The sequence below is a fragment of the Misgurnus anguillicaudatus genome, chromosome 22 (assembly GCF_027580225.2).
Source record: "Misgurnus anguillicaudatus chromosome 22, ASM2758022v2, whole genome shotgun sequence".
In the NCBI taxonomy this organism is placed as follows: Eukaryota; Metazoa; Chordata; class Actinopteri; order Cypriniformes; family Cobitidae; genus Misgurnus; species Misgurnus anguillicaudatus.
The window spans coordinates 42,774,370-42,792,544 of NC_073358.2; the positions used below are offsets into that span (position 1 = coordinate 42,774,370).

General features: G+C 37.7%; 1 protein-coding gene across 2 annotated transcripts in view; it reads right to left on the reverse strand.

The window, feature by feature from the left end:
- acacb (acetyl-CoA carboxylase beta) overlaps window positions 1-16,425 on the reverse strand; it is a 54,346-nt gene extending 37,921 nt beyond the window's left edge. Inside the window, exons 1-13 of one of the 2 annotated variants that reach the window (XM_073860513.1) lie at window positions 16,279-16,423; window positions 14,288-14,797; window positions 5,628-5,760; window positions 5,376-5,514; window positions 5,076-5,185; window positions 4,913-4,994; window positions 4,721-4,819; window positions 4,494-4,603; window positions 4,082-4,192; window positions 3,650-3,859; window positions 3,306-3,476; window positions 1,705-1,866; window positions 55-218 (exon numbers count right to left, since the gene is read on the reverse strand). In XM_073860513.1, the coding sequence (XP_073716614.1) occupies window positions 55-218; window positions 1,705-1,866; window positions 3,306-3,476; window positions 3,650-3,859; window positions 4,082-4,192; window positions 4,494-4,603; window positions 4,721-4,819; window positions 4,913-4,994; window positions 5,076-5,185; window positions 5,376-5,514; window positions 5,628-5,760; window positions 14,288-14,670 (1,874 nt within the window). In that variant the 5' untranslated portion in view covers window positions 14,671-14,797; window positions 16,279-16,423. Of the gene's footprint in view, window positions 1-54; window positions 219-1,704; window positions 1,867-3,305; window positions 3,477-3,649; window positions 3,860-4,081; window positions 4,193-4,493; window positions 4,604-4,720; window positions 4,820-4,912; window positions 4,995-5,075; window positions 5,186-5,375; window positions 5,515-5,627; window positions 5,761-14,287; window positions 14,798-16,278 lie in introns of both variants that reach the window. The other variant, XM_073860514.1, reaches the window with a different exon arrangement.
- Window positions 16,426-18,175: the final 1,750 nt, after the last annotated feature.

The following is an 18,175-nucleotide window of genomic DNA, read 5'->3' on the forward strand; positions in this document are numbered from 1 at the left end:
AAAGCTGATAAAATGAAATGCTACAGCATCTTGTGTCAATCTCAACAGACTTACGAGATGGCTTCTTCTCGGTTCTCGCCCCAGGAGAAACAATGTCCAAACTGAGAGTCTGCAAACTCATGCAGGCCTCCCGCCGCTCCAACGCTGAAGTAACCCCACACATTTTTACTGCTGCGGAAATTCAGCTCCTGAACTGTGCCTGAACTTGGCTTAAAACCCTTTAAAAGAAAAACAGAATAGACAGATAAATATAGGTAATATACAGCACTTTTCTATAGCATGGTACGGCCCGGCACAGCTCACTTTTGGGGGCTTTATGGCGCTTTTCCATTGTATAGTACCCCATGGTTTAGGTCGGGTCAGCTAAACTCACTTTGACACTTTGGTTAGCTTTTCCATTGAGTTTAGTAACACTTCGGAGTGAGAGGGATTATAGGCGTGTCATTATATTTGTGCTGCCTAGCATCGTTGTACATCCCCATACATACATTTATTTCTCAGTCCGCCACAAAATTTAAATTGACCACCACAAATAGATGTTTGCACATTGCGTTTATCACTACCTCTGTCTCACATGACAGTTTTTGTATGAACACCTATGGCGTCAGTCGACGCGCTCTGCTGAACCTCATTTAAGTTGCATTTAAGCATATATGCGGACATGCGTGTCACGAATGTGCCGCCACAAACTGCAAGTCTGGAATAAACTGGTATGGTGTTCCTGATTCTCAACCTGTGGATGTTTTTCATTGCTAAAAGGGAGTTTGGGAACTTACAGCAAAGCACAGATGACTACAGGTTTACTCGAGACAGCGCAAGCTAGCACGAAGGTAAAGCTAATCTTTTACATTATAGCGATGACACTGGTAGTGATGATTCTCTCAGACCAACCATTGATCTACAGTGTTTTCGCGTCACGTTTTAGTATCCGCTCGGGTCGCTTAGAACCCCAACCGAGGTGGTACTAAAAAAAGGGTTGGTACTACGTACTGCACCCAGTGAAAAAGCACCCAAAAGTAAGCTGACCCGGTCCAAACCGTGTGGTACTATGCAATGGAAAAGCGCCATTTCACTGTATACAGTACCTGATACCATTTTAACAACCACTCCAGTTGAGGTTCCAAGCAAGCTGTACTGATACTAAAACGTGATGTGTAACACAGCAGATCACTGATTGGTCAGAGAGAATAGACACTACCAGCGTCATTGCTAAATGCAATATTATCTTACTCTCATGCGCCGCCGAACAAACCAACGTGATGTCGTCATCTGTGCTTTGTTGTACAGGTTCCTAAACTCTCTTTAAGCTGTAAAAACATCCACATGCTGAGAATCAAGTACACCATTCCATTGATATGCACAGCGGTAGAGGCGGTGCAACTATAACGATACATCTATAGTCCCACCCACTCTGCGGTGGAAATGCAAACCGAGCCAAAGTAAAGTGAGTCAAGCCGCACCACACAAGGAAAAGCGACTATGTAGACCACTAATTCACATTAGCACTAATCCCAAAAAACCTGTCAAAGATCAGACAAATTCGTATATACTGGTACAGTAGTGCATGCCATACATCATTATGTATTTTTGATTATCAGTTTGAAAAACTACAGACAGTGAAACAAATTTTTTTCAAATAGTAAGCCTGTAATACTATATACGAATAAGTACGAAGTATAATATTTATTATTTAATAATTCCCACCTCATCTGGGTTTTCACTGGTGATGCGTGCAGCTATAACGTGTCCCCGTGGACAGGGAATGCACTCCGGAGAGTCAAAGTTGATGGGCGTGTCCCCCCACGGTGCCTCACCGTACAAAACACGAATATCCTTCATTCTGTAAAGAGGGATGCCCATAGCTATCTACGAAGAGAGAGTACAAACATGTATGAGCTTAATATTATGTTCAAATCATTTGAGAGTTCACACAGAATTTAATCTTTACTCAGTCAATATTAGGGGTGGAACAGTACATGTATTCGTTTCGAACCGAATCGGTACGGGGGTCACGGTTCGGTGCATGAATTTAAATGGAGAATACACAGTATGAAAGTAAAAAAAACAATAATTAATGTAATGCGGAACTACTGTTAGATACGCAGGTTATGGACAGCTAATCTGTTGCCCCGCTTTAGCTCTGATTGGCGCCGATGCAGCCGAGCTCCGCCTATGTATGCGCTTTATCAGAGCCCGTTTACATTCTGGCACTCTGCAGTTTTTTGTAGGGTCCGCCGGTCCAGTCAGTTAGTGAGCAGCGATAGCGAGGATGGCAAGTGGTGTTCCACAAGAGTTAGACGCTCCGCCAGCCTCTTTAAGATCGCAAGTTTGGCAAAACTTCAGTTTTCCAGTCAGTTACAATAGTACAGGCGAGAGATTGGTGGAAAAGACGAGGACCTTGCATCGGCGTTGTTCAGCAGTTGTTAGGTATGTGAGTGGAAATACATCTAATCAGGGCTCTCAAGTCTCACTCATTTACCTTGACACACACGCATTTCAGTCAGTTCACACGACTTTGTATTTCTCACGCTGAGAAGTAGGAGATAAATTGTCCTGCTAATATACAATTAATGGACGAGGCACAGTTCTGTCGAGTTCAGCTGCTTTTTTAAAGTGTGCTGTGCTCAACTTTACGCAGCGCCATCAGCGTCAGAGTACCGCGAGAAATCTTGCAGAGGAGGCTGATTTCAAATCGCTCTCGCGTTACTCTGACGTCATCCACTTGTCGTTTCTTGCAGCGCCTCGTGAAGTCGTACACACCTATTAATTCATCCTACAAGCCTATTTTTTTGTTCTTTAGTACATTGATATGAAATAAGGCCAAAATGTAATTTTAAAATGTATTTAGGTAACAATTGTAATACATTTGAACCCATATTTGTACGAAAGATGAGTACAAGATTACTTAAAGTGGTATACATTTTTGAAATACAAGATAGTATGTTAAATGCATTTCAGTTCATATTCATGACATCTCAAAATAACACTGATAATGACACCTATGTTTTTAAGATTATCTTAAGTACTAAGAAAATGCCTTCTTCATTTTTGTTTTGCTTTTCCCTCCATTGTACCGAAAGTGAATCGAACCGTGGCGCCTGAACCGAGGTACGAACCGAACCGGGACTTCTGTGTACCGTTCCACCCCTAGTCAATATTAAAGATACCAAGGTTATATTTTCACACAATGTACTTTACATTATGTAGGATGAGTTTATGTAGAAACCCGTGAAAATTTACTTTAGCTGGGTTTACAACGGCAATGTCACAAATGGTTCTTCTGAGTAGGTCCTTCTTTGCTTTACCTGGAGCTGAGCAGCAGGAAGGTTGACATCAGCGATCATCTCAGTGCAGGGATGCTCCACCTGCAGCCGTGGATTCAGCTCCAGAAAGTGGAAACTTCCATCTTCTGAGAACAGATACTCCACCGTACCGGCACTCACATAGCCCACCATTTTAGCCAGAAGCACTGCATACTGACACACATAAAGGCAATGAAACACTAATTTAAAATATTCTTCAAATATGCTTGCTGAGACGTATGCACAGTTCTAATGCATCTATATTTATACCTTTATTTTTCTAGAAAAATCATGATTTAATTAAATCAGCTTCATAACTAAGTAGAGAATATGCATGATAGGCTCACCTTTTCCATTTGCTCAAAAGTGGTGGTGGAGGCAATGGTGGGAGGAGCTTCCTCGATGATCTTCTGGTGGCGCCGCTGGATGGAGCAGTCTCTGCCAAACAAAGAGATGGCATTACCGTATTGGTCAGCCAGGATTTGCACCTCAAGGTGACGGGCATGCTCGGCCAGCTGCATGATGAAAATGGGTGAACCTGGTATCTCGGCCTGCACCTGCAGAAATGAACAAACATCAAACCTTTGAGAAATCTCAAGCGCAAGAGCTTTTAATTGCTAAATATAATGAAGGACTCAGATGCTTCATTTATGTATTTGGCAAGTGCTTTTATCCACAGAAACTTACAGTGCATTATAAACTGTACATTTTATGAGTTCCCTGGGATTGAACCCATGACCTTTGTACTCTTAAACACAATTAAAGTACAGATGCTTTACCTGTCTGAAGAAGCCGGGAAAGTCTTCCGAGCAGTCCACTTTTCTGATCCCTTTTCCGCCCCCTCCTTCAGATGCTTTGATGACCACGGGGTAGCCGATCTTCTCCGCGCTCTAACCACACGAAAACATGTTTATGTTTGGCTATAAAAAGCCATTGTCTCATATGGCAGTATTTCCCAACCCTGTTCCTGGAGGCACAGCAACACTACACATTTTCCAACTATTCCAATTCAAATACATCTGAATTCACTCGTCAGCTCATCATTAGTAGTGATTCCAAAATAGAAAATAATTGGGTTAGATATGAGAGGCATCCAAAATGTGCACTGTTGGTGTGCCTCCACGAACATGGTTGGGAAACGCTGTCAAAGGGTATCATATTAGTTAAAGGAAGACTGTATTAAAAACATACCGCTAATCCTTCATCCACATCTTTAACACAGCCCTGCACATACAGTTCACGAGGAACACTGATCACGTGACCAAGCCTATGATTTTCCTCTGCCGATTCAACTTTCAGACCTGAAAAAAATGTGTAAAATTTTTTTTAATGTGCATTTAAAATATATAATTTATCATAGTATGCCCATGACCTTGACATTGTTAGCACTAAGCCCTTTACAATGAGTGATATCTCACCCGTTCCACTCCAAGGCAAGATGGGGATGTTGGCACTCTGGGCCACAATGGAAGATGCCACCTTATCACCTAATGCCCACATGGCCTTACTGGAGGGCCCTGAAACAGACAAGCCCTTAGTTTCAATGTGCTAAACTTGATTTTAGCTTCTTCAAAGCTTTAGCAAGGACGTATAAAGTACAGAAGAGATACCCAAGAAAGATATCCCTGCTTTTTGAAGGAGCTCTGGTAGTTTGGGGTTCTCTGAAGCATGGCCCCATCCAGCCCACACCGCCTTAAAAGCAGAACTTCATCAGTAATAACAGTGAAAGATTAATCTTTCTTGACACAAAGACAGATGTTTGAGTGCCACTACCTGCACCGGGATCCTTTTGGCAATATCCACGATCATCTCAACATTGGCATAGTTGTTGTTATTCGAGCCCCCAGGCACAGGCACATAATGATCAGCCATTTTAATGTATTCTAGGGAAAAACAGGACGAAACGTTAAAATTTACATCTGTAAGTCATGCACAGAGCCAATGATTAAAAAAGGATATGCAAAATTAGACACAGTTTAAATGTTACCCAACACAACATAAAATATGCATTAAAATTGCTGCAACAATATATTGTGGGGTGAATCATAACTGTGCTCATTCTTTATTGTTAACCTGCATTGGCTTTCAAGTCTTCAGGCGTGACCATCACCACGAAGCGAATGGTCCTCTCATTTCGAAACATCTCATAGGACCAGCGGCGAATAGACCGCATGCATTTAACAGCAGCGATGCCATTATTAGCAATCAGCACCTGACATGAAAAAGATCAGACGCAATGGAAGAAAGAATGACCATTATATAACAACACACATACCTTTAAAGTCATTTCAGACAGTTATATAACACAAACACAGCAGTCCTGACCTTGTCTATAACCCGGTTTCCTCCAAAGCGAGTGACAAACTCAGCAGGTGAGGCGACGGTGAAATCTCTGTGCACGTCCATTTTTCTTTGTTCTCTGCCTTTTTTCAGCAGGTGGGGTCCTGACATGCTAGGCCTACAATGGAAACCCAATAGTTACCTCAATTTGAGCAAACAACAGTGTATTTTTGCACTCCTAATATTCCCCCATTCATGATCTGGAGTAAGTTAGCTGGCCATTTAAACAGACACTTGCTTAAGGTTCTGAAAATGAATGCTGTAAAGGTTACATGACTGGTAATGGAGTGCATGAAACTTTAATTGCTAAAATAGAAATGCATTCATTAAAAAATATCACATCATCACCAATAAATGCCAATAAAATGCTTAAACATTACAAAAGCACAACATACTTGATAAGAACCCATCAAACCAGATGTGATCCGCGAACATACAAACAGTCGTTTTTCTCTACTGGTCTGCACTCTGTACTCATCTGTCTGTCTGTGTGTTATGATATACTTGCTCACACAAGACAAACAGCCAATCACAGCTTATTGTGTTATCATAATGACTACAGATAATCCTGAACTTTCTCGAGTCTCGTTACCATTTGCTGTTTGAAATCAGGTGACAGCTTGAAGTGGAGAACTGCGGACCACCTACAGATAAACACCTAATTTATTTGTGAGAGACGCGGATTATGTTTTAAATTTGTGTCACCCTCATAAGATCTTCTCAATTACTATGTTCTTTATGCTGTAAGTTATACCATCGTTAAACATACTAGGTATAAATGAAAATTTTTTCATCATTTACTCACCCTTATGCCATCGCAAACCTGTATCAGAGGCAGTAAGCAGTGACAATATACAAAAAAAAAAAAAAATCGTCATTTTGACAGATTACACTGAGGGGAATTTATTATATCTTTTTATTTTATTTTATTTGATCTATTGTTATGTTGAATGTTAAATAAGCACATTGTAATCCTCTTGTATATATGCAATGTTCTTGTTCTTGAAATGAATAATAATAATAAAATAAAATAAAAAAATATTATATCATCTATTGTAAATGTTACTCCTAGCCCTGTCAAGTTGGTGGCAAGTGCGCAGTTGACTGCGCAGATTAATCTACGTGAAGTTCTGCAAGAGAGCGATTAGTAAGCGCAGGTCTCGAAACTCTCTCGCGATACTTTGATGTCATTCGCCGGTTGATCTGCGCAGCGCTGCTGAAGTTTAACACACTGCACTGTGATAAGAAAACGAAAACAGAAGTAAATGAAAACTGCATCAAGTCGTCTGTCTGAGGTAAAGACACGAAATCGAATGACAGTCTGTATCAATTTGTCGTTATAACGCGTTTATTACACACCGTTCATGAATAAATAAATGACATTTTTATTTTATGAATTCGTTTACAAGCAGCCAAATCACAAACTAGTCTTAAAAACCGCACGTTTTCACGTAAAAAATGACTTTATAATCACTAGCATTTACAAAAATATAAATTTAATGCATTAAATAAAAAGCTGAAACATTCGCCCATTTAAAAAAAATACGTTATGTGCTTCTACTTCATCTGTTTGCAATTATCCAGCGTCTAAACTGCCATCAAACAACACGTCTCTCCACTTGTTATACTATTATTAGGATTTACCATTTACGTTGCCACCAGGTTGCCACTATGTTTACAGTTAAGTGATTCGATATGAACACATGTTCTCTGCACACATACTGTACATAGTTGCTATACAACACGTCACAGTTTAAACCACCCTGCGATCTGCATTTCAACCAAAACATTTAGCAACCTTCTTGCTAAAGTTTAGCGTTTAGAAACTCGACATTACATTACATTATACAGTAGATAAAAAACTCTGCCGCTCCGTTATGCATCCCTATTTGACATAACAGAAACAGAAGCCACGCCCCCTTTTACACTTCCAGTGTCAAAAACAAACCGTTCATTTAGAAACTTGAGTTTCCAGAGGACTGTTCAAGCAAAGTACCAACCTCTTTAAACACTGAAACCAGTTGAGCTTTTCCCCTGTGTCACCGTCCATGGTAAAGTATCAGATAGTACAGCAGGGGAACGGAAAAACAACATCAAACGTGTTTTTTGTTCCCTCCCTTTTCCTCTTTTTCTCTCTCGTCCCCTCCCCCATGTCTATGACTTCAACACAAGTTTCTCAGAGAGCTCCTAATTTAGCTTAAACATTATCTTAGACTTAAAATGAGTCAGAACCAATCTGAGAGTAACTCTGAGCGAGGAAAAGACAAAAACTTTTATCTTACTGTGGAGGCGTGGCTGAGCCCGTTGCCATGTATGAAACCAGAGATTAAATTTTTTTCATACAATGTGATTGGTTGTCCAAGAAAAACTAAATAAGAGCGCTTATAATAACTGCTCGTTTGGAAATTAAAGGGTCTATTTTTGCTATTTTATTAAAAGTTAATTAATAAATATGAATGTATAAATAAATACATGCATTAATAATTTATTTATATTTTCATATATTTTATTTATATATTTTTTTCTTTAATGAGAAATCTGATATATGAATATACTTGTCGGCTGGAGGCATCACAGAATACTATCGTATTGGTGTTGTCAAATCCAAGGTTTTCTGGGGGTCCTTTATCAGTCTTCTACATATACATACATACAGTACAGTACATACATGCAGAGGTCATATATAATCTCTCTCTCTTTCTCTCTCTCTCTCTCTCTCTCTCTCTCTATACACTGATACTGAAGTAGCACATAAAAGGCTCAGACCACTGAGGGTGGAAAGTTAGATTTTAAAAGACTTGGATGTGTGTGGTGTAGGAACGCATAATTACACAATGATTCTGGAATGAGATTTAAAAATAAAGACATGAATACGTGTTAATGATTATAGGCTATATACAGATGCAGATGATATAGGTTATTGAGTTACTGTAAATCTGTTTTAAAATAAATGGTTTGACTAATATTACTTGATAAAGAGTTATGTTTCATGACTTTTCTAAACAACCAGAGGAAATTGTACAGATTCTATCACATAATTGTCAATATCTTGAAATTGAAATGTATACATCCATTGATGTATGATTTGTTAGGATTGGCCAATATGTGGCCAAAATACAACTATTTGATTCTGGAAAATGTGGCATCTGAGGCTGCAAAAAATAAAAATATTGACAAAAAACACCTTTAAAGTTGTCTAAATTAAGTCCTTAGCAACACATATTACTAATGATAAATCAATGTTTTATATATTTTTGGTAGGAATTTTACATAATATATTCATGGAACATGATTTTTTTTGTACAAAAGCCCCCTTGACATTACGTTGTAAAAAATGCTTCAGTTAATCAAAGACCAAAACATATAAAGAGTAATTGTTAACTTTTCAGTTAAACATTTCTTCTCAGATTATCACTTTGTCCTGTCCACAATGTGAGGTTGAGTGAGAGTATGATAGAGAAAGTTACCTGTCTATTTAAAGGGCTCTTAGAAGGGAAAAGTATGGCCTGGTCAACCAAATGTTTTGTTTTTTTGTCATGATTATGAGTTTGCACTGCAGGCTTTTAATCAACTTTTATTTATCAAGTAAATAATCATATGTGAACCTGGGCCACAAAACCAGAAAATAAGAGTCAATTTATAATAATAAATACATTTATTATAAATAATAAATAAACTTTCCATTGATTTATGGTGTGTTAAGATAGGACTATATTTGGCCAAGATACAAATATTTGAAAATCTGCAATCTGAGGGTGCAAAAATATCCAAAAATTTAAATATTCAAAAATCGCCTTTAAAGTAGTTTGAAGTCCTTAGCCACACATATTATTACTACATTTCTATATATTTTGGGTGGGAAATTTACTAAATATTTTCTTGGAAAATGATCTTTACTTAACATCCTAATGATTTTTGGTGGAAAAACATCTATAATTTGGACCATACAATGTATTTTTGGCTTTTGCTACGAATATACCCGTGCGACTTATGACTGGTTTTGTAGTCCAGGGTCACATATGTGATCAAATGTTTTCCTATATGATTACGAGCAGGGAATGATATACATCTGACTAGAAACATACATCTTTAGAACGGGTGTGTTAAAAACAACACATCAGTGTTAGTTCCGGGTCAACACACTAAATGCGTTGTCCCAGAATCCACACATCTCTGTTTTATTATTTTAAACAACACATTTTGTGTTACTTTTAACACAACTTGTGTTTCATTTTAACACAAAATCAACACAAAATTGCACATAACATTTTAAAAGAATAACAGAAAAAGAATTAACACATCCTTTCTTACTGTGGGTTTACACCAGATGCGAGTTCAACAATTTGCGCGAGTAGATTACATACAACGTCAATGCAAAGACGCGATCAGACGCGTCCTCGCGTGGGGCGATGCGAATGACGCGATATGGGCAGCGCGTTTGCCGTGAAAAAACACGCTATTCGCCTTCAACGCGTCTTCGCCCAAGTTGAAAATATTCAACTCGAACGAAAAATTCGCATCACACGAAGTTAAATCCCACAAGTAATCTAGAGCGAGCAACGCGATGCGATTGCACGCTTCGCATTTGGTGTAAACCCACAGTTACACCAGTCCTTGCGTTTTGCGATTTGTGTTTTATTTCATTTAATACATAATTTTATTTATCATTATTTTATCAGTTCAATTATATAATGAATTTATTTTATCATTAACTTTTATTTTTATTATTCTTTACTATTTTTATATATATTTACTTTATATTAAATTCTTATAAAGTTCATTATCATTTTATTTAGTTAATCTATTCTACATTACTTCTCTTAATGTTGTTTAATCTTATGATGGCGCTGTATTTTCTTTTCATGCTGATATAAGTCTCCAATGGTTTTTATCTCAAGGTTTTTATTAACGTCACGGGAATGTTGTAAAACAATAAATTTTCACTGTCTGTGTTTGGTATAATAACACCTAATCTGCTTCAAGTCAGAAGAAATTAGTCAGACATCAGACCATTGACGCAGTCAGTCAGACCATTGTGAACGCAACAAAGATTATTCGATATACAATCTTTATTATATTAACATTACATCACTTTGTCTCCTGCCTGGTGTTTTCCCTTTATCTCTGAGGTATCTTGAAGTATTAACTTACAACAGAATTTATATCTGAGTACAGATTTTGTATTTAGCTGATGGAGAGACATAATTGGACTCTACTTGGATCTATAAGATCAGGACATGTAGTCCTGTAGATCACATCACATATTACATCGGAAAGGCATTTATTTTCAGTAAAAATTAAGAAATTTTTTGAAATAAAGTGACTAACAACTATTTATTAGAAATAAGGAGGTAAATAATAATAAAGTATTTATAAGGCAGGGTTATGCATCCCAAATTAAAGAATTTTCATTTTGACTGGAAATAAGAAAAAATAACAAGACAAGCATTTTTGCAATGTACAAGGTAGAATATACAATTTGTACAGTATAATGGTAAGATAAGAGGCTGTAGTAAAGATTTGCACGTGTCCGAGAGACACGAAATAAAGAGATGTAAATAAGTTACATATGATATATTTATGTTACATTGTGTTTACTAATAAACAACATTGCAAAAAAAATAATCTTGCAAACTTCCAAACCCTGATGATTTGGGCTCAGCCACTGATATCCTAGAAACACCTGTTCAACACCGCATGACAATGCAAAATCCTTAAAAATCTCAAGTTTGAAGATGTTTCATTATTATGGATTTATAAAAACTTCTAACAGGTTCCAGTAAGTTAATAAACAACAAGCAACACTTCATTGCAATGCATTTAAGCATGACATGTTCAATGCACATTACAGTTTTGCCACTTGCTGGTGTCACCATCACAATCGAAAACAAATCTGCATAGACAAATGTCACCAAAAGTGAACAATGTACTTGAACAAATGTGATAGAGCCTAACACTTCATATTTCAATTCTTACCTGTCGGTCTGTTACGTTTTCTTTCCATTGTGACTGAGAACGTCTCTCTCACGGTAGCAATACAGTTCTGCACTTACAATCCTTTGCTTCTAAGGCCAACCCAGTTGAGCCCATATCAAATAGGTGACTCGTGAAAGAGGACAGCGGCTTCCCACAAGTAACATGTGAACAGCTGGAGTCTATATCAAAACATCTCACATGTACAATCTTATTCTCATAACATGCTGTTTGTACGAGGTTATTTTGACTTATGTGTTAAGAAGAAAGGTTCTTTAGCTAAAACGCAATGAGTGCCCTTAAGTAAACATCGGGAGCATTGGGTCCAATAATAGTACAGAAATGTGTGACATGCCGCCATAACAGGTGATAAACACGAGCCAGTCAGGCGATCACAAAGTGTGCTGAGAATGAACATATGGCTGTACTTCATGTCCATAACTCTCCCCTATTTGACATTGGAGCCTTTCGTGTGGTGAACAACGTCCCCTAGTGATTTTTAAAGGAATTAGGGCAACATGACTGTAATATCACAGAGACCAGCCGAGCCAGCATACTCCTAAAGTTTTTCCAATACTATTATCTTATTGGCCATTTTTGTTTATTCCCACAGTCACCCTTAGCTGGCTAAATGATTTATTCAAGTATAAACGTGATTGGTCTGGTTTACTATGTGCAAGTTGAAACTGAAAAGAGTAAAGTACCAAACAGTGCTTGTATTAACCTAGAAAATGTGAAAAAGAAAAACCCAGTAACTTAGTTTTGGTAAACCATTCTCTGCAAGCATGTGAAGGTCATTGACATTTGCCTCCCCCTGTGATGTCAGAGAGGGGAAAATACCGCCCCTTAATCTGCAATACACTTAATTGACACTGCCATTTAGTACAAAGTTGCAATTTTAACATGCAATAATAAATGATCTATATGATATTTTGAGCTAAAATTTTACATACATAGTCTTGAAACACCAAAGATTTATTTACATCTTTAAAAAAGTCTTGTAGAATGTCCCCTTTAATAAATTTGTTTAATGCACTTTATATATATACACTCACCTAAAGGATTATTAGGAACACCATACTAATACTGTGTTTGACCCCCTTTCGCCTTCAGAACTTCCTTAATTTTATGTGGCGTTGATTCAACAAGGTGCTGAAACCATTCTTTAGAAATGTTGGCCCATATTGATAGGATACTGTAGCTTTTGCAGTTGATGGAGATTTGTGGGATGCACATCCAGGGCACGAAGCTCCCGTTCCACCACATCCCAAAGATGCTCTATTGGTTTGATATCTGGTGACTGTGGGGGCCATTTTAGTACAGTGAACTCATTGTCATGTTCAAGAAACCAATTTGAAATGATTCAAGTTTTGTGACATGGTGCATTATCCTGCTGGAAGTAGCCATCAGAGGATGGGTACATGGTGGTCATAAAGGGATGAACATGGTCAGAAACAATGCTCAGGTAGGCCGTGGCATTTAAACGATGCCCAATTGGCACTAAGGGGCCTAAAGTGTGCCAAGAAAACATCCCCCACACCATTCCACCACCACCACCAGCCTGCACAGTGGTAACAAGGCATGGTGGATCCATGTTCTCAATCTCTTTATGCCAAATTCTGACTCTACCATCTGAATGTCTCACCAGAATTCGAGACTCATCAGACCAGGCAACATTTTTCCAGTCTTCAACTGGCCAATTTTGGTGAGCTTGTGCAAATTGTAGCCTCTTTTTACTATTTGTAGTAGAGATGAGTAGTACCCAGTGGGGTCTTCTGCTGTTGTAGCCCTTCCGCCTCAAGGTTGTGCATGTTGTGGCTTCACAAATGCTTTGCTGCATACCTCGGTTGTAATGAGTGGTTATTTCAGTCAAAGTTGCTCTTCTATCAGCTTAAATCAGTCGGTCCATTCTCCTCAGACCTTTGGCATCAACAAGGCATTTTCGTCTACAGGACTGCCACATACAGGATGTTTTTCCCTTTTCACACCATTCTTTGTAAACCCTAGAAATGGTTGTGTGTGAAAATCCCAGTAACTGAGCAGATTGTGAAATACTCAGATCGGCCCGTCTGGCACCAACAACCATGCCACGCTCAAAATTGCTTAAATCACCTTTCTTTTCCATTCTGATAATCAGTTTGGAGTTCAGGAGATTGTCTTGACCAGGACCACACCCCTAAATGCATTGAAGCAACTGCCATGTGATTGGTTGATTAGATAATTGCATTAATGAGAAATTGAACAGGTGTTCCCAATAATCCTTTAGGTGAGTGTAGTTTATTGATCAACGAAATCTATTAATGTATTAATTTTGAAAAAAAAAACGTGTTAAAGGTGTATAAAACTTTTGCACCGTACTGTACATGTCATTCTAGCCCACTGAAGTGCCTTGAAATGTGCAGCTTTGTTTAATGCGTAGACGTGATTTCTACAAAAATAGGAAGTTAGGGTGGAACTAGCCAATAGCGTTAGTTTACCTCACAGCATTGAATCTGATGAAAAACTGATGTGTTGAATGATGTCATAAAAATTGTTGATTCGAAATGGCAGAAGTAAGAGACTGTAAGTTTTGAATGCTTATATCATATGTCTTGGATTTTGATTTCATGTGGACATTTGGCCAGTCATAAAGTACAAAACATAAACACCAATAGATCTTAAAGGATGCTAACCTTAAACTGCAAGATGAACCCAGGGCAGGTGGCGGCGGTGCTTCTGATAAGGATGTGGCCATTTCCTTGGATGGCTCTGTGCCTTGGGGCTGAGGTCTTGCTGCATGGCATGAAAGTACAGGCTCCTCATCAGATGAGTAATCCTCAGAAGCTCCCAGAATAAACTTTAGCCTCTCTTTAGCTTGAATGCCAGCACCGAACCTGGGCCTAAGAGACTCGGTGCTTGTCGTGGTAACAGGTTTGGAAGCATCTTTGGACTGATTGATGACATCACTGGTGGTGGATGTGGGCATCTGCTCACTTCCTGTTGGGGTGCTTGATGCTTCCTGGTCCACTGGAGTCGGTTCCTCTAAAGAGTCGGCATTGGCTGTTTGTGATGGCATCTGGCTCTTCTTGTAGTTTTGGATGATACATTCAAAAAGGCTTTATGGTTTACACTAGACAGTTATTTTGATCAATATAGCACAGGTATTTCAGTAATGTTTGACGACAGGGATCCTTTATATGCACCTGCAAACAAACAAAGAAAATCCACTGTAAATTAAACTTTGCATTGATTGTTTTCCGTTATTAGCAATTTGAAAATATGTCCAATGGAAACACATTTCTGTATATCGCAAAAACATTTTTAATCTTGCATGCATGTGGTGTTTTTCTAGGCCAGGGGTGCCCAAACTCGTCGGAGCTAAACTTTGCAGGACACTGGCCCTCGAGGACCAAGTTTGGGCACCCCTGTTTTAGGCAATAATGAATTACATTGCAAAACTGGAATGCAAACTGTTTTTCTGCATCCCATAATTATTGTTTAATGATGCAAAATCGACATGTACTATAGCCTCCAAGAAACACCTCATACATGCCCGCTCCCAAGAATAAGGGGCTTTTCTTGCCATTTATTTATACTTGGACAACATGCCTATGTATCCTTCAATAAAAAAATAATTGGTAAACTTGAAAAATTAAGTTTTAGTCACATAAGTAAGGAATAATTGACGACAGGCTATTGAATTATAAGAAAATAATGCACACCCAAGGTGGTTATGCGGCACGACGCAAAGCAGAGTGCCATTACACCGCGGGTGTGCATTATTTTCAAATAATTCAAAGGACCGGAGTCAAATATTCCGCTTATACCACGATTACCTCAAATATTGCTATTTTTAAGACATTTGAAAAGTTAGGTGCGCGGCTATTGAAAAATAATGCATACCCATGGAACATTTCTCAACCAATCAGAATACAGCATTCAACAGACCCGTGGTATAACATTGGTTAATGGAAAAATATGTCATTTTATCGACATTTAGAAAATATCAAATGTTTTGCACAAATCTGTCATATAAACCAGGCTATAGAAACCATGTCACAAGAATTTTAAGAGTGCCCAACACTAGGTGGCATCTTTGTGCATGCATTATAATACATTATATGAACTCCTACTGAGGTATTGAGTCATTAAAATAAACAGTGTAGCATTTACAAATAAAACACATATAAAATAAAAAATAGCTTTACAAAGTGTTACAAAAACATGTGTTTGTAATTGTCACGTAGTTAATCTTATCTACATACATGATAATAGAGTTAACATGTTTACACATAAAGCTCTATTTGCCCAAGGAAATCAAACAGTGCACCACTTCATACCAAACTTGCTGAACTACAAAACGCAGACGCCACAAGGCAGGATAACAAACTTTTCATTCCATGATCCGCTTAGACCGGTATAATCTATCTCAGGACCCAACAACATATTTTTAAATAGAAAAACACATAAATTATCTTTAATAAAAGTTTTTTTTTAGTTTAATATATGTTTGAATACCAAAATACCATATGATAATATATCAAACCCCTGCCATAAGAAGTATAATTTGTAAACAGAATCACGTGTAAGATCTAAAGTATATTCATTTACACATTCATTTAGTCTTAAAGAGAACATTTAAAAAATGCTTAAAGCATGCAAGTACAAATGATTTAAAGCAAACCTTGGAAAAGACAGCCAGGCAGTCTCCAGAATCACTCTGAAATGTGTACGCATTAGTACCCAATGTTCTCCTTTTAACAACTTCCCAAAAGACAACCGGTTAATAAGTGTGTGTGTGAGAGGGGGATCTAGGGGAAAGTTCAGGCATGATGGGTAAAAAATAGGGGGGAGGGGGTAGTCCTCACAAACATCCGATCAATATAACAACAACAACATTAAAGGTCAGAAAACGTGTGGTGTAACTGGATAGAAACACCAGACTTAAGTATGACATAACACACAGGTCATTCTGGGAAAATGAATGGAAGGCAGCCTGTTGTCTATGTTGCTTTAAGATTGAGAAAGTCATAAAAACGAATAAATATAGTAATGTAGTAGTGAATTGATTACAATTCATAAAATCATACTTTTAATATACAAATCATTGCTTAATTATGGTTACCGTAGCAAACCCATGGCTATTTTGTGGTAACTATGTTTATTTGTAGTAAAATCATGGTTTATTTCTGAAAGGGAATGAAGCTGTCAAACTATTCTGGTAACCAATTTCTCATTCATTTGACATAGGTTGTGAGGAATTTTTTATATTACCACGTCCAGGTCTATATTATCAAGGTCATGGTGTCGTTGTAACTTTTCTTATAAATATTACTCAAATACAAGAAATTCAAGAAACCTATTTTGAAATAACGTACACCTTGATTATAGTAGGATTTATAATTTGCTGCAAGACATAAATAAGTAGGTATCTGCGCGTGTATGCTATTTAAATATCGCGAGAGGCATTCAAATGCAAAGCTTTAGATTAATTCTCGCGATACTTTCATGTCATTAAGCAATCGATATGCGCAACGCCGCATGATGAAATTGACCTCAACTACAAACATGTGGTTGAAACTGAGAGAATCTGTGCGACTGATTGAAACATCATGTTCACGTTTATACAATAATTAAACAGCTTAAACGTCAAACAAGTCTTTACAAGTTGTCACACTGTCACTATAAAGAAATAAAAATAAACACCGTTACTTGTCAACATATCACGTGCCTGAGGTTGTCGATCGCTTAATAAACTACATTTTCATCTTTGTGACTCGTATACCATATTAACACAGATTTACACAAAATACCCGCATTGCTTCCTTTACTGTATTTGCGTGTTTTACCTTGTTAATCCGTCTGGGATTGCCAAGTGTGTCCACATGTATGACGAAATGTTACTGACTCGTATAATAACAGTGTTACGAAACGCTTTGATCTCGCCGCCGCGCGTCACGTGATTCATGTAACGTTCTGCAGTTCCAAACCAAGCAGGGCTGTCAATCTTTTTGCATAGGTTTTCAGCTATTTTAGGTAAATATTAGCTTGTAATGTGTATTGATCACTATAGTTACTATGTTTATAACGTTTTTTAACTAGGGAGTGATGGAAAGTACAGTAAATCAGTTAATACAGATAAACAGTTAATGGTGACCCAAAGATAACTGTGGTTATCTATACCAACTACAGCAACACAGTTTATCTTTTATTTTTGTAGCAAAAATATGGCTATATAAATGGCTATCAATCTGCTAAAACCATAATTCCTACACTTTTACTATATTATAATCACAAAAAAGATCGCCAACACGGTTATTTGTAACAGTGAAGCATAACAGAAACACACTAAATTCATATTTAATTGTATTTATAGTACACATTAAATGTTAATATAATTATACATGATTTTCGAGGATACATCACTCGTATTACTTACCAAACACAGCATTGTGAAGCAGTGTGACTTCCTTATAAGGCATTTAGCTTGTCGCTGTTGCCCCCTAGTGTTACTCGTAATATATAAAAAAGATAAGTATAAAGTAGATGGCCACCAGTGATAAAATATTAAACCATTAAAT